This window comes from Lampetra fluviatilis, chromosome 18 (genome assembly GCF_964198595.1).
Source record: "Lampetra fluviatilis chromosome 18, kcLamFluv1.1, whole genome shotgun sequence".
NCBI classification, from domain to species: domain Eukaryota; kingdom Metazoa; phylum Chordata; class Hyperoartia; order Petromyzontiformes; family Petromyzontidae; genus Lampetra; species Lampetra fluviatilis.
The window spans coordinates 14192386-14218254 of NC_136292.1; the positions used below are offsets into that span (position 1 = coordinate 14192386).

Genomic DNA, 25869 nt, shown 5'->3' on the forward strand with positions numbered 1-25869 from the left:
CGCTCAGAGGTTCATAAAGCCGTACAGCGCTGCAAGGATGGGTGGTGGTTGTAGGTTGCTGAGATGGAAACTGCCTCAGTAGTGCACAATCACATATCACTCTTTAATTCCATAAAGTAACTTGTAGCACCACACCAGTTACCTTAGGGATATAATTGTGATCATATCTCTGACACCAAGGAACAGGCTTGCAGGTTACTGAACATTTTTATGAGGTATTGGGGGAAGGGAAACCCCTCGGCTCAAATGACATCATGGGGCAAGGTGCCTCAAATATTATAGGAAGTAGCTGCTCCCTGTGTGTGAGTTATGGGCCATCTAATGCAGGAGTTCGAAGAGTGATCCAGAGCCTAGGACCAGCTAAAGTGCTAGGCAGGGATGATCTCTCAAGAAAACCGCAAAACAAGGGTGCCATTTTTGTGCTGACTGCCCTATATGACATCAGTACAACTTGTTTGATCCACAGAATGGGTTTTGCAGGATTGGAAGGATGCCTTGGTGGTTCCCAATTTAAAAAAATGGAGACCACATTGATTCTAACAACTACCGGGGTCATCTCCTTCCCCATTGTGCCAAGAAAGGTCCGGGCAAAGTTTATTCAACATTGCCTTGCCAGACATGTTGAGAAGAGGCGAGGGTGGTCCTGCATGCAGGGCATTATTTTCATCCGTCTCTACAGAAGAGGTGTAGGGAATTTAAATGGGACGTACATCTTTTCTTTATTGATCTGGTCAAGGCCTGTCATACCATCAATAGGTCAGAGCTTTGGGTTTTTTTTCGTGCTTTCAGGATCCTTGACTATGCTCGCAATCATGAAGAACCTTCATGATGGTGGGCAGGCTTGGGTGAAACTACATGGGTTTGAGTCTGAATAAAACTGTGTAACAAACATTTTTTTGTTCCTGGGTAGTAAGTGTTATTTTCTAATTGCTTATGCCTCAAAAGTACAGAAAATCGCTATTATTCCCCATAAACTTTGCTTTTGTGACCAGGACAGTGATATTTTGAAATGTACCTATTTTCAATGAGAAAATGTGTATATTTGTGTCATTCCTTCACATAAAGTCCTGGTCACAAAGCAAAAGTTTATGGGGAATAATAGCCATTTTCTATACTTTTGAGGCATAAGCAATTATAAAATAACACTGACTACCCAGGAACAAAAATCGTGTTACATAGTGTAATGTATTGTTCACCTTGGGGTGTGACGGTGATGTCCTCCTTCTCCACACTATCTTTGTATGTATGTATGTTGAACGTCTTTCGTACATGCTTTCTTTGACCATGTAGATCGAGACACTTTCCATTGCTGTACCGGAGGAATTTCCATCTGGTACAGATACAGTGGGAGGCTGATCGATGCCCGGGTGCGGTTTACTGATGGCTCCGTATTGGTCAACCGTGTTATGTATGCTAATGGTCTGGTTATTGCTGCTCACTTTGAGAAGGAGTTGGAGCAGCTACTGCTGAATCTGGAGCATGCTACAAGATTGGGGCTAACCAACCAAATATTCCACCCCCTCAACTTCCAATGAGTAATGGAGCAGTTGTGGAGAGAGTGGAAAAGTTTCCATACCTCGGCAGTGTGCTTATGACCAGCTCTGGTTTGGCATTGGTGGTCTCCATATCAGTTGAGTGGTATTATCTTTTCATTAGCTGCGTAACGCTGCGTAGAAGCTTTCTGGCCCATTGCTCCATATGACGGTCTGGGTCTTCTAGGCCACAGTTATGCCCTCCCTTCTCTGTGTTTAGAAAATGTGGAGTCCTTTAGAGGAAATCTGCACCAGTTGTTTTACATTTAAGCTGGCCTGCCTACGATCCATTCCCGGTTCAACCAGACTGGATAGTGTGAGGAGCTCAATTCCTTTAAAGATCCGGATATAGTCCCATTGGTGAGCTCCTCTTACAGGCAAAGCTGCATTGGTTAGGTCATATAGCCCTCATGCCCAGCCAGCAGCTTCTCTTTGACCAGATAGAGGGGACTAAATGGGCGCGGTATAGGCTAGAGAAGAGATGGACTCATGCGGTACAGGAGGATGCGGAGCTGAGTGGACTTGCCGAAGACTGGTACCTGCAGTGCCAAGATCGGCCTGTGTGGTGGAGCCTCGAGAAGGACGCTATTGAGCAGTTGGAGGCAGTCACCCTCCAACAACAGCGGAGGACATAAGAGCGATGCTCACAACAACGAGTAACATGCCTGGTGGATAAAACGCAGTAAGTGGGTGGAGTAGGGAGTACAGGTGGTGCATCTGCCAATCATCTCAGTCAGGCAACCCATCACACCTGGCTCTGTCCCGTGATCTCATGCCAGCGAACCTTGGACACTTCACGTGGCTTTAAAGTGCACATAGCCTGGCACAAGCATCGTGGTTATGTCACCGCCACTTAGTAGGAAATGGTCATTGTTGTTGTGTGCATGTGCAGTCAGCAGCAACTGCAGGAGGTCCGCGTTGACCTGGGTGGGCGTCTGGAGGAAGCCACCGTCATCATCCAGGAGCACATCCCCTTCAATGACACCAGTAACTTAACCCTGACCTTTAGTATTCTGTCCTTTTCATCAAATGCATCCAAAACGTTATGAATTACATCACATGCGTCATGAAACCATCCCAAATGTGATTTAAAAAATAATTGGACTAAATACAGGCAGACCTCGATTAGCACAAACCCATAGAACGCTGATTCATGATAGTGCTCTTTTTTCTTGGAGGAAATTTTTTACGGAATACATTTTTTTTTTATCGCTTTCGAGTGAAAACGAGCGGCGCCGAGGAACCGCACCCGCAGCCATATTTGTTTACATTTGCTCAGCCAATATAGAGCAACATACGCTCTAAGCCAACCGGCACACCACCCTCCACGATTTGATTATCACGATTCGTGGTCATAATTACATTTTTTAAAATTAATTTGTTATTCAGTGTTATTACAGTACGTTCTGAGTCATGCTGCGCTCGCCAGTTATTTTTTTAAATATACTCCATCTTCCCGTCTCCCACCGCTGCAGTTTATGAGTACAGTAGAATGCACTTGTGAGTCCAGTACATAATACTGATATAATACAAACAATATTATTTTTATTCATGGAATAATATTTACCGTTTGTATAATTATTATGATCGCTATTACCGATAACCCAATGAAGCCCTCATTGCTCATATGTAAGAAATAATGCCGTCAAGAATGCATCTCCATGTAGTATACAGTTGTAAAATTACCCCTTTTAGCACTGATTCGATTCGCGCTCACTTTTCCAAGAACACATCCTGAGCGCTAAGCGAGGTCTGCTTGTACATGGGGCAGTGACTTTGCCCAGCATCAGCATGTTCGTTGCTTGTTGCAGAGGTTCACGGGTTCAGTTCCAGCAGGCCACACTGATTAATACTGCAGGTGCATTACAGGGACTCCTCTACTTATGAACGAGTTAGGTTCCAGAGTTCTGTTCGTAATTTGTTCGTCTAACTTTGCTCCTGTCGATTCCAAACATGATGTATGGTATGTAAACTAAACACAGGGAATGGGTTTAAAAGTTGTAGAATCTCCTGTAGACGTAGGTCCCACCGGTTCTTTATGTTCTGCAGATGTAAATGCCTCCACCGCCAATTATTGCACAGCAGTTGAACTTCCGATTCTCAGTCAGAACAGGCAACTGGACATACGGACTGATTTGTTCATATCTCTGAAAGTTTATAAGTTGAATGTTCATAAGTCGAGGTGTTCCTGTAAATGTGATTCATGGTGACACTGCAGATCCGCCTCAACATGAGCAGTAGCCTCTAATTCAGCACTTGGTAGTGCTCCATTAAGAAGTGTGTAGAGCAGGTTTGCATTGTGCAAGTCATCCAATATGCTTATTAGTTCAAGGATTTTACTTCATCAAGCGACACTAGGCTGAAATAGTTAGAATTACATTTATAGGATGCTTTTGTAATGCAGTCATTGGTGGCTAGGCTGAAAACATCAACAAAACTACATTTAACTGTGGGGTTTAATCATAGGTGGCTGCATCCCCGATTCAAACCCAGGATCTCAATATTGTTAGCTCCGATACATTTAGGATGTAATTAGTGACAAGCTCGTAAATAGACAAAACTAATTACATGGAAATCACACAAACCACATTTGGTCCTTTTCAGTTTCACCTATTAAAGCCACTCCCAGGCTAATTTGAACAAGAAAGACATTTATTTTGATCTCATCTGTGGATAATATTTGCATTGTTCTTGTTTTTCAGCTTCAAGCATGAACCCGTAGACCCTAATAATCCTACAGGCACCATATTTGAGCTATTTTTCAGAAATCTGAAGTTCATTGCAATGTCTATTACTGGTATTGCTGTTAAAGTTATATTTACTTGATAATATAATAAGACCGCTTTTTCTGCTGTTGATCCCCAGGCATACCCGAGTTCAACACCTTAAATGTCCCAACCTATGACCGAGCACATCAGGTACGTTGTAACTATATATATGTATATTTGTATATGTTCTGTGTGTAGTGGGTTCAATTGAGGCACACACTTGATCTTGGAGGCAACACGTTTATTCACTAACTCCAACAGGTAACTCTTTACTTAACTGGATAATGACTAAGGGTGGTGACCACCACGAGTAACTATACAATTGGAGGGGTGAACACCACAGGTGACTATTTACATACTGGATGGGATAACTACTAAATTGGACCAGGACAGCCAACACGCTGCCTGGTCCACGTGCACGAAGACCGGAGACCGAGGACCCACGAAGACGGAGGATTTCTTCCCAGAGATGAACAACCACGATCACCGCCGGGACTCTGCTTTTATCCGCTGCGACGTGGCCAGGCCCCGTGCTTGGCCACGCCCCTTTTCCAGATCCTTCTCGACGACTCAGGACCCACATCACGTGTTCCTCTCACCTCCTCCCTGGTCCTCGCTACCACCTCATCCGGTCATGTGCCCCCTCTGGTTCACCCAGACTGCCATGACCTCACCCCGACCTCTTCCCTGGTATACTCACTCAGGTGCCAGGGAGAGGCTCCGCACATACATTACCACTCACTCGGTACTGTCGCTACACTATAGTGACATTATCTATGACACTACATCACCACCACCCCCCCCCCCCCCCCCTTTTTGTAAAACACAGCCATCCCAGCTGTCAACAAACATTAACATCAATAAATAAATCTTGATTTGAAGCTTTCGTGACTGCAGGGATCCATACTCTTTGGTTCTTTTGGTAAAGTCATGTAGGTATAAAATAAAATAAATCACGACGTTTCGGGTGCAACACAAGCGTCCATCATCACCTGATGATGAAGAGTATCAATAAATAACCGGCGACCATGCAATAAATACAATATATACAAAATGTGCAGTTACTCAGAAGGGGGAAGAGAGAGATGGAGGAGAGAGAGGACTACAACAACAAACATTAAAGCAATGTAAACAACCCTGGTTACCCCCCCACCCCAAAAGCACATCCCTTGCCCTGTGTTTGTGACAGCACCCCTAAGCACGAGAAGGGCCAGGTTTAGCCAATGACCCAACCGTTTAAGGAGTGCGACAAGCAGCAAAACGGCGCAGGAACAATGCACGGCGGAGGGGAGTCACTTCAACCGGGCAGTTCTTGAACGAGTCCTTGTAGCCGGGCCCCCAGGTGAGAGGTGGGCATGAGCTCCCTGGAGGTCCCGGGGGGAACTTGAAGATGGCCTAACGGGCGCGGCCCCTCCCGAGGATCTGCAACGAAGGGCAGAGAACGGATGGGTAATGGTCGTTCCGCCGACCGTCCGGGATTAGCGCAGCCGGCAATGTCGGGGGTGTCAAGCGCTTCGATCCTGTGGGCAGAATCGCAGAACTCCCCTGAGGACCCACCTCAGCAGATGCGCACCCCAGCCTGACGGGCACACCCGACACTCGGCCCTTGTGCAATGGAGATGAAGGGATTTCAGAGGGAGCAACAAAAGGCTTAAGGCGTGACGGGTGTACAAACCAACACTGGCGACCGAACCGAATTTTCACACATTGTGGCCTTTTGGCCTGAATCACGTCGACTGGCCCTAGCCAAGGTTTGTACAATTTGGGGGACGTACCAATTGGGACTTGAGAGCCTTGTCAACCAGAGCCCATGTTTTACCTGATAGACGAAGCCCCACTTAGCCGCTCATTGGCCGACTGCCGTAATTTGGAATTTTCCCTGGACGCCTCCCGTGCCTCTGACACCCGTTGAAAGGAACGGCGCATGGACGCAGGCATGTTAACATTTACTTTTCTCGGGCCCGTGTTTAGTTGGACATCAATTGGGGGGTCCTGCTTCCACCCATACTTAACAAAACGGCGAGTACCAGTGGAAGCGTGAGGGGCCATTCTGTAGGCTGCGAGAACCCCGGGGACATGTAAGTCCCAGTCGCCTTGGGACTCGCTGACCTGCTGACTTAACATGGAGGTCAGAGTCCTGTGCAGTCGTTCCACAATCCAATCTGTTTTGGGATGATAGGGCGACATCCGAACTTTTTTTGTACCCAACAAGTCACACACCTCTTTCAACAATTTAGCAGATACATTTTTGCCCTGACCAGTGAGGAGGCACTTCGGAGCCCCCTTGTGCAACACGTAACTGTGGAAGAACGCCTCGGCGATAACCGCAGCCGACTGATTTGGAGGGTTGCAAGTGTTTTGTGCACCCCAAGGTGCATCAGCCGCTCATGCACCGCCCAGATGATCTTACCCCTTAGGACAGTGGGCACCACGATGCTGCAGCGGCGCAACCCGCCGTCTGAGTACATTAACAGGACCCCCTTTGAAGATGATAGGGGCTACCCCAAATCGGTTTGCCTTATCCCCAGCGTCCCTAACATGACGCCGCAGTTTGAATAAAGAGGCATCCTCCGCCTGGAGGCGTCCACACTCCACGTGGTTCAGACCGAGGGTGGAATCACACGCATCCAGACCCTCGGGAAGCCACAGCAGAAGGGGGCACTGCCTCGGCAGCTGGCTTACAGCACCCCGAACCAGAGAGACATGCTCACTCGTTGCTCGGTGGTAATCATGACAGTGCGTCCGTATTCGTGTGCCGCGCACCCTTACGGTAAGAACTTTTAAACGTGTAGTCCTGGAGGACTTCCAACCATCGGGATAGCTGGCCAGATGGTTGTTCAATGCGCAGCGTGTACTGAAGTGCGCACCTCAAAGCTACTGCCATCGAGGTATGGCCGATATTGCTGTACAAAAAAAACAATGGCCAGCAATTCTCGGCACGTAACGCAGTAGCGCTGCTCAGCCGGGGACAACTCTTTACTGCCGTATGCCACGACACTTTCCACCCCGTCCACCACCTGGGACAACACGGCGCCAATGCCAGTGTTGCTGGCGTCCGTGTCCAGGACGAAGGGCAGTGAAAAATTGTTAATCGGAGGGAAGGGGCATCCACCAGGCCGTCCCGGAGCGTGACAAATGCTTCCTCCCCCCATCGAAATATTTGACCTTTTGCCATCAGGGCATAGAGAGGTTTAGCGATGTTGGCGAACCCGGGCACGAAGCAGCGGTAGTAGGATGCGAGCCCGATAAAGCTGCATACCTCACCCACCGACTTGGGGATTGGCCATGTGCACACGCACGCAGTTTTATCTGGGTCCATAGCTATTCCCGACTTGCTAACGATGTGCCCCAGGTATGAAACCGACTTTTGTAACAGATGGCATTGCTGCGGCTTGAATTTGAGGTTCGCCGCCCGCATTTTAAGAAAAACCGCGCGTAACCGTCTCAAATGCTCCTCGAACGTACGACTAAAACAATCACGTTGTCCAAATAGATTAAACAAGATTCCCACTGGAGGCCCGCCAAAACCAGCTCCATGAGCCTATGGAACATTGGAGCAAAGTGAAGGCCAATAGGGAGCCGGTTAAATTCAAATAACCCTTGTGTACGAAAAGTGGTTTTGGGTTTAGAGCTGTCATCCAGAAGCAATTGCCAGAACCCCGACAGCAGGTCAAGAGTGGAAAAATAACTCGCCCCTGCCAAAGCATCTAACAAGTCATCCATTCGTGGGAGAGGGTACCTGTCAGCCACGGAGATTTTATTTAGTTTGCGGAAGTCAATGCAAAACCGCAAACTCCCATCTTGCTTTTTGACAAGAACTATGGGAGCACCCCACGGACTGTTAGATGGAGAAATTATATCGGCGGCCAACATCTCGTCGACCGCCTGGTGCAAGGCCAACACTAGTGACGATTATCCTGGGTCTCCCCTAGGTCGAGTCGGCCTCAAATGAGTACTTGATGCGGTGTGTAAACATCGCCACTGGGGAGACAAAGGTGGCCGCTCATGCACCACCCAGATGTAGCATTGAATGGTCTAATTTTTGAACGTAGTGATATTTATAAATACCTTGGGTTTTATTATTTATGCTGCCTTATTCTTTCATATGCATATTCATCAGGTAATCAAAAAGTTGAATGTAAGGTTGCCTTCTTGTGCATTAACGAGCAATGTCTTCCAAACCCAAAATTCATAGACAGATTATTGAAGCTACAGTGGTCGCATTTACATCGGGAGGAGTGGAATGTGCTATGCAGATTGGGGGATGTGAATAAAAGCAAGGTAGTTTTGTGAGGTCCAGTTTGCAAGTTGTTCATTGTCGGCATCTACCTCTGTGTAGCCCCGGTCCATGTGGTGACTGTTGAAGTCACTGACCTTGATGGCTGCATGAATCAGACTTTGTAGAACTTGTTAGTCCCAGTTGATGCTGGCAGACTTGTAGATATTTGCAACCTGAAATCCATCGACCTGAATTACATAACGGAGGTCAGTGGATGTCAGCTGTACAGCGTCCACGATGTCAAACTGGACATGTGCGGCTTGCCCGTGCTTTGGGTGTGGGACATATGACTTTATGTCACATCAGCCAACATTGCAGCGTCCAGCTTCAATGGAGGGGATGGGTGGTGAACAAGAACACTGATTAGGTTTCGCGTGACATCGAAAAGACCCTCAATGGTGAATTATAAGACTCGGAGTTCAGGCTCAATGGCATGAAAGCCACAGGGTTGCACATTGAATGGTTGGTAGTGATGATGCCGTGATCCCTCCAATAGAAGTTCCAAGAATTTGGTTCACTGGGAGGTTAATTTGTTACCTCGATGTGAACCGGGTACTGACAGGTGGCATGTCGGGAATGCTGATCCATCGTCACCCGCTAACAGCACTTACTCCAAAAATCTGTTAAAGGCTATATGGGGGATCTTTGTACTTGATTGTCACGGGGAGCAGTAGTATAGTGGTCCATGCTATGTACTAAGCACTGGTTCCCACTCATGGTCACCATCATTGACACTGCTGAATCTTTTTTGGTCTCCCCTTGGTCGACTCAGTCTCATATGAATACCCGGGTTGATGTGTAAACATCACCACTGGGGAGATGAAGGTGAACTAACGTGGTGCTAACCACACCATCTCATCGTTTGCTGTGATAGACTTCATCGTTGCTTGCTCACAGCACTTGTCCTGTACGAATGTATAATTACCGGCGAAACGTCACAGAACTCGAATTGTAAATGTTGGAGGTTTACTCTCCAACACACTGGTGTGCTGAACTAGTAACTAATTGGCATGTTTTGTTATCATGCCAAACATTACTAATTGGTTGCGTCAAGTGGTGGCGGGTGTAATGACACATTTATATTTACGCGATCTAACCCAAAACACCTCTTATGGATAATATTATACTCTTTGGTTTTTTCGGTAAAGTCAAGTAGATAGAAAAAATAAAATCAAGATATGGATAATATTGGTTGGGAAAGCCTATGTGTTAAACTATATGTATTTATGATTAACTTTTTTCGCATCTTAAATCGCCAACCGTGCTAATTGGAGGTGCGGATGTAGAATGTCTTAACATTCTATAAAGGCTATGTATTTGGTTGAAAGTTGTGTATTTTTGTGTGCATGTGTGTAGCTGCGTGCACGTGAGCTGGTAGGCCAGGCGCTGTTGCTGGTGCAGGACCTGGTGTCGTCACTGCTCAACTTCCACACGTACACGGAGCAGCGCTGCCTCGTGCACCCACTCGACGCATCCACGCACCCCGTCTCGCCCGTGAACCAGAAGGTGGTAGCGCTCCCCACAACGGCCGTCCCGCAGTCTCCTCCCATCCTATGGTTTCTGACTTAGGGCGGCTCTCATGCATGCCCTCAATTTCTCCTGCACAGTTCACGTTCATGCAGTCCTTTTGTCGTGATGTTGTTACAGGCAGGTCCCGCTTAGCCCCACCACGTAAAGCGTCAATTCCTTCGAGCTCTCTATGTCCCGCAGACATTTTTTACAACAACAAAAATTATAAAATCGAAATGCGCATAAAACACTTACGCATGAGAGCACACAGCAGCAGCATCGCTGACCGAGGAAAGGTCAACGCCCCCATCATTCGCTCAGCCAATGAGAGCGACGCATGGCTCTGAGCAAACCACAGACCCGCATGATTTGTGTTCCCGATTACAGCGACTCCTCCACTTACGAACATTTGACTTAGGAACGAATCAGTCCATATTTCCAGTTGCCTGTACGGACCGAGAGTTGTAAGTTCAATTGCCACACAATAGATGGCGGTGATGGCATCTACATCTGCAGAACATGAATAACCAGTGGCATCTACATCTGCAGGCGATTGTACAACTTTGGAAGCCATTCCCCGTGTTTAGTGTACGATTCCGTACAACATGTATGGAATTGACAGGAGTAAAGTTGGACTTGCGAACAAATCGATTTACAAACAGATCTCTGGAACCTAACTCGTTCGTAAGTAGAGGAGTCCCTGAAGATTGAAAATAAATCGACTTGAGTTTTTCTTTCCCATATTATCAAGGTGAGAACTCTTGAGACCAGAATAGAGTCTCAGGTTCCACCTAAAAGAAACCTCGCCACATAAATATAGACTGAGGGCATCACTAAGAACGTCACTGAGGTCCTGGAGTTCTTCTCTGAAATGTCCCGGACTGGGAGTGCAATAGCAGCTCCAAAACCTCCTCACCACTGCCATGTAGGAGTACAGTAGAATGCACTCGAGTACACAGTGCCATAATACTTACTCATGTTATAATTACTCTTTTTAATTCTGGAATAAGATATTTATCACCTGTGTAGTCTGTGTACAGAGGGATGCACACACTCTAACTTGGAGGCAACACATTTAAAAACAACTACGTAACACTCCGGGTTCTCTAGCTAGGTGTGGCTATCTGTCGCTATGTGCGTGTGCTTAAACTGTACGGACGGATCGGTAGCACACATGTTACTTGACCCATGAATCCCAGCTAAACTACACAACGAACGAGGAGCGGAGAACGAAGAGCGAAGACTTTTCCAGTTGATACCCAAAAACGAGCCCCGAATCCCCTCGGTGCTCCCCCTTTATTTCCCTAGCCGCGGCCTCGATCCGCCCTTGGCCACGCCCTCGGCCACGCCCCCTGCTGTATCAAGCAAGGGCTCCCGGGCCTCCGGTCACGTGTCTCTCAAGCCTCCCAGGGAGGTTTCTGGCGCTCAGCAGCACTCTGAATAATGGCTGGCACTAATAGCACAGTAACCGTATTTACGTCACTACACCTGTATTATTGTTAATGGTACAGTAGAACCTCTGGTCACGAACACTTCTGACCATGACCAAATCGGGTTCCGACCAAAAAATTAACAAAATGTTTGAATCTGCTCACGAACACATACTCGGGTGGCGATCAAACATGGCGCGCGGCCGATTTCCCCTTCCGCGCCATTTTTTTGTTAGCGCCAAATTTCCTGTTGTTTGTTTACAAACAACAGCGACCCACTTGTGGCCGCTTGCTCATTCAGTCTCGCTTAGTAATCGGTCTCGGTCAGACGTGCGCTCATTCGCTGTGAACTCTGTGCAGTATTTTGCGTATTTTTGCATTAATTTTGCAATTAGCCATGGTGAGAAGAAGGTTTTAAAGAAAATTTAAATCGAAGTGAAGAAGGAAATTATTGAAAAGTATGGAATGAGTGCTAGAATTTCTTTGAAAAGCACCACCCCGACAAAACTCTTACGAATAGAGTGTAGATGCGCAGGAAAAGACAAGTCACATTAGATCGTTTTTTGGTGACTGTTGGTCCACCAGCTAAACGGATAAAAAAACAAGAAACCCCTGACCCAGAAATTCCTGAAGACGAAACATTAGAAGACGAAGAAATCGCAAGAGAGAAAACACCTGAAGGAGAACGTCCTTCCATCGCGGAGGCGGACTCTCCCTCAAAACAGTAACCTCCACCCCAATCATCTTCCTCCTCACTTCCTTCACGCCAGAAGGTTTTTTCAGTGTTATTCAATGTTTTTACATTTAGTTTACTATTACACTGTGAATTCTACGGCATAATTAACTATTTTTGTGCTTAAAAATCTTTAAAAAACAATATTTATATACAGTTCGTAGGAGTCTGGAATGGATTAATCGTATTTACATACAATCCAATGGGGAAATTAGGTTCGAGTCACGACCAAATTGGGTTGCGACCAAAGTTATGGAACGAATTATGGTCGTGACCAGAGGTTCTACTGTATTCCTGGTATCCCAATGAATACCTCGTGTGCATGCTCATACTAAATAAATAATGCAGTCAGGATTACATCCCCATGTAGTATATAGTGGTATATAATGACCCCTTCTAGCGCTGATTCGATAAGTGCTCACTTCCAGGGGCGGTTTCTTCATTAGGGCGATTGGGCGACGCACCACCAATGTCATTCAACCACAGAGTCACGCTAGCCATCACTGTGCCTCTGGATATAGTCCAATCAGCGTCATGCTACGTTCTGTGGAGTACCGCCTCTTTTTGGGCGATTTCCCTCCAGCTGAGAATCGCCCCGAGTGGTCCCATAGACTTACATTCAAAGATGATTTTTTTCGAACGGGGGCGCTGCAATGCATTCTCTATGGCTTCCGGGAGGGCTCGCCCTAACGTGCTTACGTCATCATACGTGCTTACGTCATCATACGTAAGCACGTTTCATCCAACAATATAATTTGTCGCCACGTAGTGGAATCTTTAATAAAATAAACTTGAGTGGTTTGTTTTAATAGTGAGTATAGAAACAAACAAGATGTATTGTAAGAGTCACTTTATTTTTCATTAATATTAAAGAAGTGAAGTTGCCTTTATATGCTTAAGCTGTTAATTTATCCATTGCATGGGTGGACCTTATCCTTATCAATCATCCAGACATTTGCCCCCCCCTGAGAGATTTTGCAGGAGCCGCCACTGCTCACTTCTCCAGGAACACATCCTGAGCATGAAGCAAGGTCTGCCTGTACATGGGGCGGTAACTTTGCCCAGCATCAGCATGTTCGCTGCTTGTTGCAGGGGTTCACGGGTTCAAATCCAGCAGGTATTACGCCACCGCTCCCTACTGTGAAATTACTCCACCACGCTGGTAAGTGCGGATTGAGGGTGGGAAGGGCATAGATGAGGGAGCATATCAATACAGTACAACAATGTATTTGGCCACCCTGTCCTATACTGCTGGCCGCCACGCAATTCTACAAGCCCGATCACAAACTGTGATCACCCATTCAAGCGTTATTAAGGTTCCCACTTGCTTAGCTTCCGAGGTATTTGGGCACATATTGGATGATTACACAAAGTATTGCGCGTATACACTCACGTGGGTGCCTTTCTGTCACTCAGTAGGCTATAGATGGCTGTGTTATCGCTACTTGTCCGTGTGTTTCAGACTTGTGTGTGGGTCGCACTGTGTCATGAGATTCATATTTCCTGGGTCACAGCCACTCAGCCAGCACTGCTGAGATCAGAGCAATATGTTATGGTAACTTTAGGATCATGATAAGGTCGGTTATAGAAGACATGAGAAGTGGGAGAGGTAAGTAATGAGGGCAGTGTATCAATGTTGTCCCTGTTTAGAGGTATTCATCGCCACCCCCCATGCTGTTAGCGGGAAGCTCCCCCTTCTCGTCAATTGGGGGCGGAAGCGGCGTCACGCCAGTGTAAAGGATCATGGCCCAAGGGGCCAACGCCAATCCCTAGGAGAATGGATCCTGGGACACAAATCCCCAAACCCCGCGAGGGGGGATTGGGGGATGATGTCACCTTCCAGAAGGTTCTGGAAGGGAGGCGTGGCTAGGAAGGGTCCGGCTCAGTCATCTCCAAGCTGAAGACCGAAGACGGGAGCTGAAGATAGGACCCTGGACCCCAAGCTCCGCTGTCCTTCTAAGGGCCGGAGCTCAGTGAGGCCAGCGGTCAAGACCCGGTGACCTTGGGACGGTCGGGTCAGCGTAGCCTTCCCTAGGACCCCTAGCTGGAGGGCTCAGAGCTAGAGTGGTCCAGTGTTAGGAGGCAGTGTAGCCCGGAGGCCATACCTCCTTAGGTATGGGGTGAAAGGGGCGTTACCCCTTTGTGTTAGGGACCTTGTATGCGGTGCAGTTAAATAAATATTGTGTTGCCTCGCCTACGTTCTCCTCTGGTTCCTGACCCGCTACAACTGGTGTCAGAAGTCATTATTTAGCACTCTTTTGGTGAAATTATAAGACCCAATACAAACTTGATACAGCAAATCTGGATGTGACGGTCCCAACTGATGACGGAGACTTGTGTTGCCTCCGAAACGTCGTGATTTTTATTTTAATTTTATTTTTATTAATTTTAATTTCATTTTTTACCTACGTGACTTTACCGAAAGAACTAAGAATATGAATCCTTGCAGTCACGAAAGCTTCAAATCTAGAATGAAACAATTATACTTTGCGCATTTACCACCCGTACGCATAACAATTAAACTTGTTTCTTTAACTTGGGTGGTGGAGGGTCTTACAACTCATATTTGGCAAGATGAATGTGACTGAACCCAATAGTTTGTATATTTATTCATTTATTTTATATCAAGTGAATAGAGTAAGCGGGGTGATCCGGACCAAGTCAAGAGCATGGTGACCGGGCGTCGAGAGGAAAGGTCCTTAACGCTGATGGTGGCCGTCTGTCCGTTTTGTTTTCTCACCGCAGTTTTGCCAATTTCTGCATGAGAATGCGTCGTACGTGCGTCCCCTGGACCAGGGCATGCAGCAGCTGCATGACAGCATTACAGAGGATGCAGTCACGATGCTGGTAACATCAGACCCCAACACCACTGTGGCATGCACCCGATGAAGCCAAGGTCGCAACGGTGTAATGATAGAAATTTGACAGTGATGTGCAAGCTCAACACATGGCCTGACCTGTTTAACACATAGTAGTAGGCTTTCCCGACCAATATTACCATAATTAGAGGTTTTTGCGTTAGATCGCATAAATATGAATGTGTTATTAAACCCACCACCACTCGACACGGCCAATTAGGAAGGTTTGTCACATAAACAAAACGTATAATTTGTTGCTAGTTCACCACAACGGTTGTGTTGGAGAGTAATCTACCAGAAAAACGTCACAGTACTCGAATGGTAAATGTTGTGGGTTTACTTTCCAACACACAACCGGCGTGCTGAACTCGTAACTGATTGCCACATTTTGTTTACGTGACAAACCTCACTAATTGGCTGTGTTGGGTGATGGCATGTTTAATGACACGTTTATATTTACGCGATCTAACCCTAAAAAAAACTTTTATGGTTTATACCGCAGCGGTAAGTTCGTAACCGGGAGGCATCTTTTTCTGCGTCTGTCACAGGAGACTGTCGTGTCGCTGTCGCCGTTCTCCGACAGCCTCTCTAACTATGTGTCCTACCTGTCCAAGCTCACGCCCTACCAGCTGGAGAGGTATGACAGCTCCAGTTTTGGATGCAAATCCAAAATTTTCTTGCATTTCCACATTTATTTCATACGTGCATATCTCTCTCCCCGTGGTAGTGTGGATTTTCCCTGCGTCCTCCGGTTTTTCCCTTCACATTTAGAATAAAAATGGGTTTAGAGGATTTAGCTGCTATAAATTTTCACGTGGTAAGCCACTTCGTTGAGCTATCATTTGTGGCCAGGTCACTTCTTTTTTACCTGGTAAAATGAAAAAAAAATGGTCTAGTTTTGTAAATAGTTTCGTTTATTTCAAGGATCCATTGCAAAAATTACGAAGGCCACATGCCATCTCAGGTATCCTATGGAGATGTGGTTCCCAACCTGGAGTCAGCATAACACTGTTGGTCCATGACGCCTTGTTAAGTGGCCTAAATGTTTTACTCTATGGCAGTACGTACACTTTTTTTGTTGACAGTTGACAGTGGCTCGGACAGGTTTGGAACCACCACCGCTGTAGTTGAATTCCGCAGAGAGGAGAGGGAGCAGGGCTCCACGCCAGCCTGCATGACTGCACGATATCCCTGTGATGTCCCCTCAATGTCCCCACTCGTGTCCCCGTGGTGTCGCCCGTGATGTCCCGCCATATCTTCATTATGTCCCCCGTGGTGTCCCGACGGTGTTCCCCGCGATATCCCCACAATGTCCCCCACGATGTCTCCCGCGGTGTCCCTGTGGTGTCCCCGCGATGATCCCTGTGATGTCCCCGTGATGTCACCCATGCAGCCTGCAGGAGGAGTCTCGCTCGCCCCTGTGCAGCGAGGAGCTGCGTACCCACAACGCCGCACTGGAACAGGACGTGAGAGCCATGACAGCAGCCTTCTCCCGCACAAGCACCTACGTGGTGGCGCTCACGCTGCCCGGTAGTGCTGCTTCATTCTCCTCCTCCACGCGCCCCCACAGATGCCTCCCACACCCTGACCTGGCGCTCGCTGTCTTTCAGTGAATCCTCTCCCATTCAAAAATGGGCGTGGTTCTCACCTCATTGCCATTGGTGGCCCCTTAGCCAGTGGTGGAAATTTTGCATTCCTTCGGTGGGTCTCAGCTTTTGCCCCCAGGGGCAACCACTGACTTTACCAACACCGAATCATGTGGACAGCTGCTCCAAATAAATTTTCATTTAATAAAATGCCTTTTTATAATTGAATCTTTTCACTGATTCATTGCTCCTTCCCTGGAAAGTGGGAAGCAGCCTAACCATAAGTAAAGGGCTGTTGGCTTTCTACAAAGTGATAATGCACATTACATTGACTCCAGGGGGATGATGATGATGGACTGAGTTGATATAAAAATGTATTTGAAAGGTGCACGGCCCTAGCACCACTCCATCTAGTTGATACCAGTGTTAATAATCACATTGGTGATTTCCCTTCAGGAATTAATATATTATCTAATTGGTTTATGGAAACCCTACACGTCCTTAGGATTCTACACATTTATTTTATTTAACCAGGTGAAAACTCAACAGACTATGGGCCCGAGTACAGAAAAAGCATGTGAAATCCACCGGGCAGCAATTGTGAAAGCCCTATGTAATATGGCTGCCGTAAAAGACCTATGCAAAATGGCTGCTGTGAAAGCCCAAATGCAACATGGCCACTGTGACATAATCACTCAACGGGTTAAGTTCTTCTGCGGCTGAGGTCGTTTGTACAGTAATATTATTTGTGTTTTTTATAAAGCGATGCGAGTGTGATTCTTTGTGTATTTGTGTGAGGTGTGTTGAGAGTGCATGTATGTAATTGTTAGGTTGTGTTACGTTCAGTTGTGTTACTTTCTGTAAGAGAAAGAGTGTTTGTGTGTGTATCAATCATAATGGGAAGCGGTAGTGTTGTGGGTAGCACGCTGTGCTATGAACAAGGCAACCGGACTTCGATTCCTGCTCACGGCCAACACCAGTGGCTATTATCTGAATTGGTCCTGGGCCTCCCCTAGATCGACTCGGTCTCAAATGAGTACCTGGTGTGATGTGTAAACATCGCCACTGGGGAGACAAAGGCGGCTGGGTGTGATGGTGGCCACCCACTCCATCATGTAATGTGCCAGCCTTCATCAGTGCTCACTAACAGCACTTAGCCCACAGTCTGTTAAGGCTATACGGGGGTTCTTTGTATTTGTATATGTCAGAGTGAATTTCAACAGGACCTACATGTCTGTGTTATTGACCTGGTAAAAGCCTATGATATCAATAGGCTAGGGTTATGAGTTATTCTTCCTCTTTTTGGAGTACCAGACCGTCTGCTCACAATGATTAAGGACCTTCATGATGGTGGGCAGGCCCAGATAAAGTTGTGTGACCGGGTGTCAGAGCCATTTTGTGTCCGGGTGCGGTCAAGGGATGGCTCCCTTTTGGTCAACCATATTACGTATGCGGATGATCTTGTGATTTCTGCCAACTCCGAGAAGGAGTTGGAGGTGCTACTGCGGAACCTGGAGCATGCTACTAAGGAGATGGTGTCTTACCATCAGCTCCACAAAAACAAAGCACCTACCAGGGTATTTTATGTCCTCAAACGCTCCCCTCACTATGAGTGATGGGGCAGTTGTGCAGAGAGTGGAGAAGTTTCCATATTTGGGCAGTGTGCTCATCACCTGCTCTGGTTGGGCAAAGGAGGTCTCAAGCCAAATCGGCATTATCACCAGTATGACACAAGCAGTAACATGAAAGCAATGACAACAATGAACCAAATAAAATTAAGAGGAAAACAACCAAAAAACAAACCACATTACAATGCGCCCTTAATGCCAAGCAAATAATTAATTCGTAAAGTCGAATTGTGGCAGTGTTTTGTTTATAATGCGCCAAGCACTTTCGCATGTAACGAATTGGCCATTTAATGTCGCCTCTTGCCTCCCTCCATGCTAAGGAACGAGGCCTCAGGAGATGCACCCTGACAACCACGGTGCAGTGCACACACAGCTCGGAGCCGCCCTGCACAGCCTGCACCGCGCTGCCCAGGGTAAGAGCGCGATGCGTGACCCACCGTGCCGTGTCACGGGGTCTTACATGGTGGCCCACGTAAAGCACCGCGCTGTCATTATTAATTGTTCCAAGAATGCTCGCGGATGAGTCTATGGGACACACGGTCTGGGCACGTGTAGACACACGATGAGGACCGCGCTCGTTGCCTTTCAGGTCGTGTCGTTTACCGTTGTGTCTGCACGGTTTGCCTGCCTGCATGCACACACACACAGGGATCTCTAAGCACTATGGCGCCAAGGTGAGCTTGGAGCACGAACTGCCCACTTCAAGCCACAAGCTGCGCTCCACTAACGAGTGTCTCCTCTCATCCCTCGTCGCCCTCGCCTGCACCACTGGCAAGGTGCGCCGCCTGTCCAGCACTATAGCGGCCGCCTGGGCTTACAGAGACACCGGGGAAGATAGCAGTAGACAGTGAGGTTGCGCAACGTTGGATGACGAAAGTTGCAGCTCATGTGATTCATCGTTGATCTTTCTGGGTTTGGACCATGTGATCTGGCAAAATCTGTCTAATTGCTACATTCGATTTTTTTTATTTGCTCTTCAACTTACTGGTGAGCTGAGAGAATTAATAATTGTCGAGTTAAACGCAAGCACGAGAGTTTAATTTATTTGGCTATGCGGGATGGTGGAGGGTTCTCAAGATGATGACGTGGCCTAACCTCAAAATTCAGTGAAAGACCATTGGATGACAACTTCAACAAAGTGTCTCCCGGTACAAACGAGCGTGGGTTGGTGTTCATCTCCATTGATGGCCCCAGGGCCTCTCGGAGAAATTCCACAATCCCTTGAGGGAGGGCCAAGTCTACCCAAAGATTAACAATTCTTGGCAGGTCGAAGTCGCTATTATTAAGACTTGAGCTCAATAATCTTTTATGGTTCGTCTCCGGCCTTTTGTTGCGAGCGTGTCACTGCAGCTGATTGCGAAGGGGGGGGGGTTCGTTGTTTGCGCTTCCGAGTGACTATGTGAACAACAAAAAAATATTGGCAGAATTATTCTTAATATACATTTTTGGAAAAAGGGGCATATATACAACAGTGGGGAGGGGCTGGGTGGGGAGGGGCTGGGTGATGAGGGACTGGGTGGGGAGGGTGGGGCGTGGGAGGGGTGGGGCTGGGTGGGGAGGGGCTGGTCACCCCGTGGTGCCCTTATAAAACTCAACGTTTAACCTACACACTACACTATACACGACACGATACACTACACTTATACAGGTAGGAACAACAGGTTCCACACTGCCCACCAGGGATTATTTGTCTGTCTGTCGTGCATATGGGGAGGGGAGGGTGGGGGGTGAGAGGGGTGGGGCTGGGTGGAGAGGGGAGGGTGGGGAGGGGGTGGGTGGGGAGGGTGGGGCTGGGTGGTGTTGTATATGTCGGGTTATGAAAATTTTATAAAAAAAAATAATAAAAATAAAATTAAGATTTGGAAAATGTGTAAATCTCAGGAAGAATAATATTTATTTAATTATGTGCATAAATTATGCTAAGATATGCGTATTTGTTTATGCAAATGTTTGCGATTATGTTAATGCGGGCATTTATGATAATTAAGCTTAGCTTCGCTGCACAGAGTAGTATCAATGGGGATAAAACAATTATTCTTGCTTAAACATTAATTATCTCTTAGTGTGTTTATGTTAGGTCTCCAACCGCACATACAATTATTCCACCGCGTAACACGAGCATATCTGGCGACAGGAAAAGTCCTTAAACATGCATGCAATGATATTCATATGAAAGGCGATGAGCAAACTATTGTATCCCGAAGGCAAAGTATACGGCAATAGATTAATCAGCAAGATTATATATTTAACGAAATGTCTTGGAACAATGGTGTGCGACGCCGTGCGTGTCCTCTTTATGGGAGATTCGTATCTCTGGCTAAGCTTTAATTAATTCGTGGATCAGGTTCTATGACAAAGAAACAGATTTGACACGATATTCTCTCTCTGTGAGCGTGTAGATTCATGACGAAGGTTTCAAAAGTTTAGTTTACATTGATGAATCTATTCGTAATTTATGCGATAAAAAAAACTAAATAAAACAAAATTTCAAAAAACGACTAAGGCACTTATAAACGACGTATTCTTATCACTCGATGAGTCACGATGCCTTCACGGCCAGTTAGTGATTCTCGTGTATGTGCGTGTGTATTGTCCCCTTGATAAATTATTGTTTTAAGCGAATGCCGGGCGCTGTGTCGTGAGCTTGTGGGTGGGGGAGGGGCATACAAACAGCGGCTTCACGCCCTGCTCCCTCGCGCGGGCGTGTCTGCAGTGAGCCTTTGGCTCTCTCTCTCCACTGCTGGATGAGCGGCGTCGGCACGATGCTGTCTTTGAAGAGGCTCGTGGCGCTCGGCGATTCCGTCGTCAGATAGCGCGCGCAGCTCGTCAGCTGCTGGATGTCTTGGTTCCCAGCTGGTGCAGGTCGGTGTGTGGTCGAACACACGGCACATTCGATGGCGCTCTCCTCTTCCTCACGGGCGGCCGGTCAGGCTCTTTCCCCTGTTGGATGACGGGTCGACAGGACGCTCGCCACTTGTCCGCTGATGGCTGACACCCTTCGGTCGGTGGCGCTCGGTGGTGCCCGGTGGCCCCCGGTGGCGCCCGATGCTTTGTGGCGATGAACGAGGCTTTCGTTCCTTGGTGGAAGGCTTGGTCAACGGTTTGCGTTTCTACCCTTCCTCGCAGCTGATTGCTCGTCAGCGCAACTCTGTCGGCTCATACCGAACTCAGCCCCTAACGACCTCTCGTCCCATCTCTCCTCGAGGCATGACACCCATGGTTGGTGTCGGTGCCTGCCGGCAAGCCTCCGCCAAAACTCCCTCGCAAGTCTTTCTCGCAAAGCTGTGTCGCAAGACTGAAACAAGACTGAGTTGCGTGATGTGCGTTTGTGCTTAAACCAAGAGAACGTGAAACTCCCTCCCCTCTCTCTGTTCACAAAAGCCCAACTTTTTTTGATGTCGCTGGCTGTGGGGAGTGGTATGTGTGTGTGTGTGCATGTTTTTTATTGAGACATCTGTTACATCTCCTCCCCCAAGCCATCTTTTCATCCATGGAACACAGATGCCCAACCTGCAATAAAAAAAATTGTGAGAGCCACTTCCCTCGCTCTGGGCGTTACTGTCTCTCACAACCTTCCAAGTTTTTCCGTTTTTTGTTTGGAAGTTAAAATGAGACTCACTTTACTTCTTACAATCAAAATTACTAGTAATATTATAAGTGATTCAAGGTATGTTGTAGCCGGGTTCACAGTATTTCCGTCGGGGTTTGATTTTCTTTATGGAGAGATGTTTTTTCCTTGTGTGTGCAAATCTTGCTATCCGTGCTGCGGGAAGACAAAGGCGGTTGTGAGGCTCTCTTCCTATGGAGTACATTACATCTTGGTTAGGTATGACTGACTTGTTTCACCTTTAATTCTTCTAGATGACCCTTTGTCTACTATTCGTAATAATTATTTGGTTTGTTTAGAATTATTATTATATCCCGAGGTTAGAGAATTCGTTTTGGCTTAGGAAGGACCCTGACTGCCATAATTATTATTATTTTTTTTTTGATCAGGTCGTGTAGAGAATTATTGAAGGTAACAATAACATTAGTATTGAATTAATAAATGAGGAGTCATGATCCACTGGTGTGGATTGTAGCCTGGTTTTTAATTGGAGTGAGTGTGAGGATCGATAATGTTCACTTAATCTTGGTCACTAAGTTTTGGAACTTTGTTAATTAAAATAGCCCACAAAACCCATCTGTTCGCTTTTCGCCGTCCTGCTTGTGAGCACAGCTTTGAAGTCCGTGTTACAACACCCCCCTCTCTCTGTCCTTTGTACGAGGAGGGGCTTATTATCTTTTATGGTTCGTCTCCGGCCTTTTGTTTCGAGCGTGTCACTGCAGCTGATTGCGAAAGGGGGGGGGGGGTTCGTTGTTTCGCTTCCGAGTGACTATGTGAACAACAAAAAAATATTGGCAGAATTATTCTTAATATACATTTTTGAAAAAAGGGGCATATATACAACAGTGGGGAGGGGCTGGGTGGGGAGGGGCTGGGTGATGAGGGACTGGGTGGGGAGGGTGGGGCGTGGGAGGGGTGGGGCTGGGTGGGGAGGGGCTGGTCACCCCGTGGTGCCCTTATAAAACTCAACGTTTAACCTACACACTACACTATACACGACACGATACACTACACTTATACAGGTAGGAACAACAGGTTCCACACTGCCCACCAGGGATTATTTGTCTATCTGTCGTGCACGAATGATCTGTCCAACCAAGTTCCTACCTGTCCACTCCGAAGGAACGTGTATTGCAAAAAACTGTATCATGAGTAGATTGCATGTGCTGCATTGTACAGCATTATTTGCCATTGTCGTGACTTGTGGAAATTAAATATATGAAACAAGGCTCTGATTTACAGTATATAAAACATTATTTTGTGTACCTCAATTGTTGAACCTCCAGGGCTCATGCGTTACAGCAGCATTTGTTTAAGCATGCAAATTCTGAAGTGGTTTTACTCCAGAGTTTGTCTCGTCAGCAACATTACTTACTCCTCTTCGCTCCCTGTGGAGTATAACGCCACAATTTAGCAGCCTTCTCTGCTTCACCCCAAGACAGGCCCATGGTCTTTAGTTGGTCTGGAACGGTGCGTCGCCAGATGGTCTTCGGCCTGCCCTGTGGTTTTGTTCCCTTGTGGTGTCCACTGTAGGGTGGTTTTCGCTATGAACTCGGTTCTATTGTCCCAACTTACACATTTTTTATTGGTTTTTATATACAGGTCCTGGGTTGAAATCTTGTTTGGCCAGAAGATGTGACAGATTTTCCTCAGGTAGTTGTTGTAGAAGGTTGATAGGGAGTTCATGTCTATCTTGGTGGTTCTCCAACTTGCACTATTGTATCTCAGTCCTGATTTTACTTTGCTATTATAGATTCGTACCTTTGTCTTTAAACTGTATTGGCGAGACTTCCAAATATTTATGTTGGAAGACAGTGTGTCTTGCCTTTTTAAATCCTTTATATTAAGTTCACTTGCTTGCTTGCTTGCTCGCGCGCTTACGACCGTGCAAATCTTTCGGTCGTTTTTTAACCCACTTCCCGTGATCCAATTGAGCTGACATTTTGCACACAGACTCGTGCGTGACAATTTATTTTCGTGAAAATTTTTTTCCTAAATTTTCCACTTTTTAGGAACTTTTTTTTTTCATATTTAATTTAAAATACCAATGTGATAAAAATGAAACTCTTACTCAAGAAAAACAGAAATGAATAATAAAATAAAACCGATGCCACGCATATAGAGGATTTATAGTGAAAAACTTTGTTTTTACGGGTTAATTTTTTTAGTCTGGACTTGATGTCTTTTGAGGTGGAGTTTTCTTTGCTTATGACAGTGCCAAGGTATGTAAATGTTTCAACCTGTTCCAGTGAGTTGCCCTTGATTGTAGTATTTGTTGTTGTTTAGTTGATTTTCATCTCTTGGGTCTTTTCTATATTTATTTGCAGGCCTAGTTGATCAGCAAACTGGCTAAACCGAGTTGTTTTCTCCTGCGTATGGGTTTGTTGAGAAGAGAGCAGAGCTATGTCATCTGTGAAATCAAGATCTTCGAGCACTGAGCAGGGGGTCCATTGGATTCCCCTTGGGAAGTCTCTTGTGGTACATCTCATAACTAGTGACGTGCGGTGAGGTCAATGGCTGGGGAGGCACTGGCTAGTGTCAGAACCAGATTTACACACTGAGGGGGCGTGGCTTAACGGAGGGGGCGTGGCCTCACTAAGGGGGCATGTCCTCACTGAGGGGGGCGTGTCAGACACGTCCCCCTCAGTGAGGCTGCTTCCCCTGCTGCTTTTTCATTGCAGTTTCATGACGAGACCAGCGAGCCTAAATATCTTTATACACATACGTGAAATAAGTTACCTGGAGTATGGAAGGCGAGGACATGAAATGAAGGGGTCTACAAACATTACATCGGTGACATACTGAGATCGTAACAGGCACACGCTTATTACCCGCGCTCCATCCAGTTATTGAGGGGTTGCGCAATCAGAGGGGAGGCTGAGCTCGTTACTGCCTCACCTCTCATCTATTCCTGTATTTGCAGCGGAGCTCCGCACATTTGGCGATTTTGACTATAAAAATGATTGGAATCATACAGAAAGGACATTTATAACACAGATCAGTGGAAAAATCTTAATATTTATTTTATTTGATTATTCTTTTTTTTTACTTTTCGTAACAGCTATTTTCATTGGAGTATGAAAGGTGAGGCACTGCCTCCCTTGGCTCCTCTGACCTCACGTCCCTGCTCATAACCCAGTCAATGGTAACCAGGAAGAGAATTGGTGAAAGGATGCATATTGGCGTACCCCCGACGTGACGGGGATCAAGCCTGAGGTAGTGTTGTTGACCAGGATTGCACATTCAAATTCTTCATTGAAACTCTTGATCAGCTCAATGAGTTTTAGTGGAATGCCAAAGACTGTCTCTGTGTATGCTATGGAAAGCTTTATTAAAATTGATGAATTTGAGGTATAGTGGGGCTTTTTATTCCAGGCACTGTTCTGTGATATTGCGTAGAGTGAATATGTGGTCCATGCAGCCTCTGCCTTTCCTAAAGCCGGCTTTTTCTTTCTGCAGGGTCTGGTCAAGGGGACTGTTAATCCTGTTGAACGGCATTTTGCAGAAGACCTTGCTAAGAAGCGAGAGGAGTGTAATTCCTCGCCAGTTGTCGCAGTTTCCAAGCTCTCCCTTTTTGGAGAGTCTCACGATTAGGTCTTTTGTCTAGTCCTTGGGGATGCTGTTACTCTTCCAGATGCGTTGGAACACATCAGCAACATTATGGTCTGTTAAATTCAATCACAATGCAGTTAGGATTTACGCAGCGTTTTAAAGGGGAATAGCAGCAGCCGTCATGGCCACGGTAAGTGTGGAGTGGAGCAATCGTGCAGCAGTCAATGCGCCGCGCTGTGAACATCGCGATGCGATTTCCGATTCCTGGCCATAGCTAACATCGGTGGCGAATTATATTTGGAACCTGCCTGGGCTTCCCTCCCACAAAAAACCCACACTGACCAGCTTTGATAAAGTATGGTCAAACAACTCCTGACTGACACGGCA

General features: G+C 46.7%; 1 protein-coding gene across 5 annotated transcripts in view; it reads left to right on the forward strand.

The window, feature by feature from the left end:
- The window catches only part of PPP1R21 (protein phosphatase 1 regulatory subunit 21), a 124628-nt gene that overhangs the window by 65594 nt on the left and 33165 nt on the right, over positions 1 to 25869 (forward strand). For all 5 annotated transcript variants that reach the window (XM_078864670.1, XM_078864672.1, XM_078864668.1 and 2 more), the window contains exons 8-15: positions 2425 to 2519; positions 4398 to 4450; positions 9936 to 10085; positions 14997 to 15098; positions 15658 to 15746; positions 16503 to 16639; positions 18644 to 18736; positions 18972 to 19099. In XM_078864670.1, coding sequence (XP_078720796.1) covers positions 2425 to 2519; positions 4398 to 4450; positions 9936 to 10085; positions 14997 to 15098; positions 15658 to 15746; positions 16503 to 16639; positions 18644 to 18736; positions 18972 to 19099 — 847 coding nt within the window. The remainder of the gene's footprint in view (positions 1 to 2424; positions 2520 to 4397; positions 4451 to 9935; positions 10086 to 14996; positions 15099 to 15657; positions 15747 to 16502; positions 16640 to 18643; positions 18737 to 18971; positions 19100 to 25869) is intronic.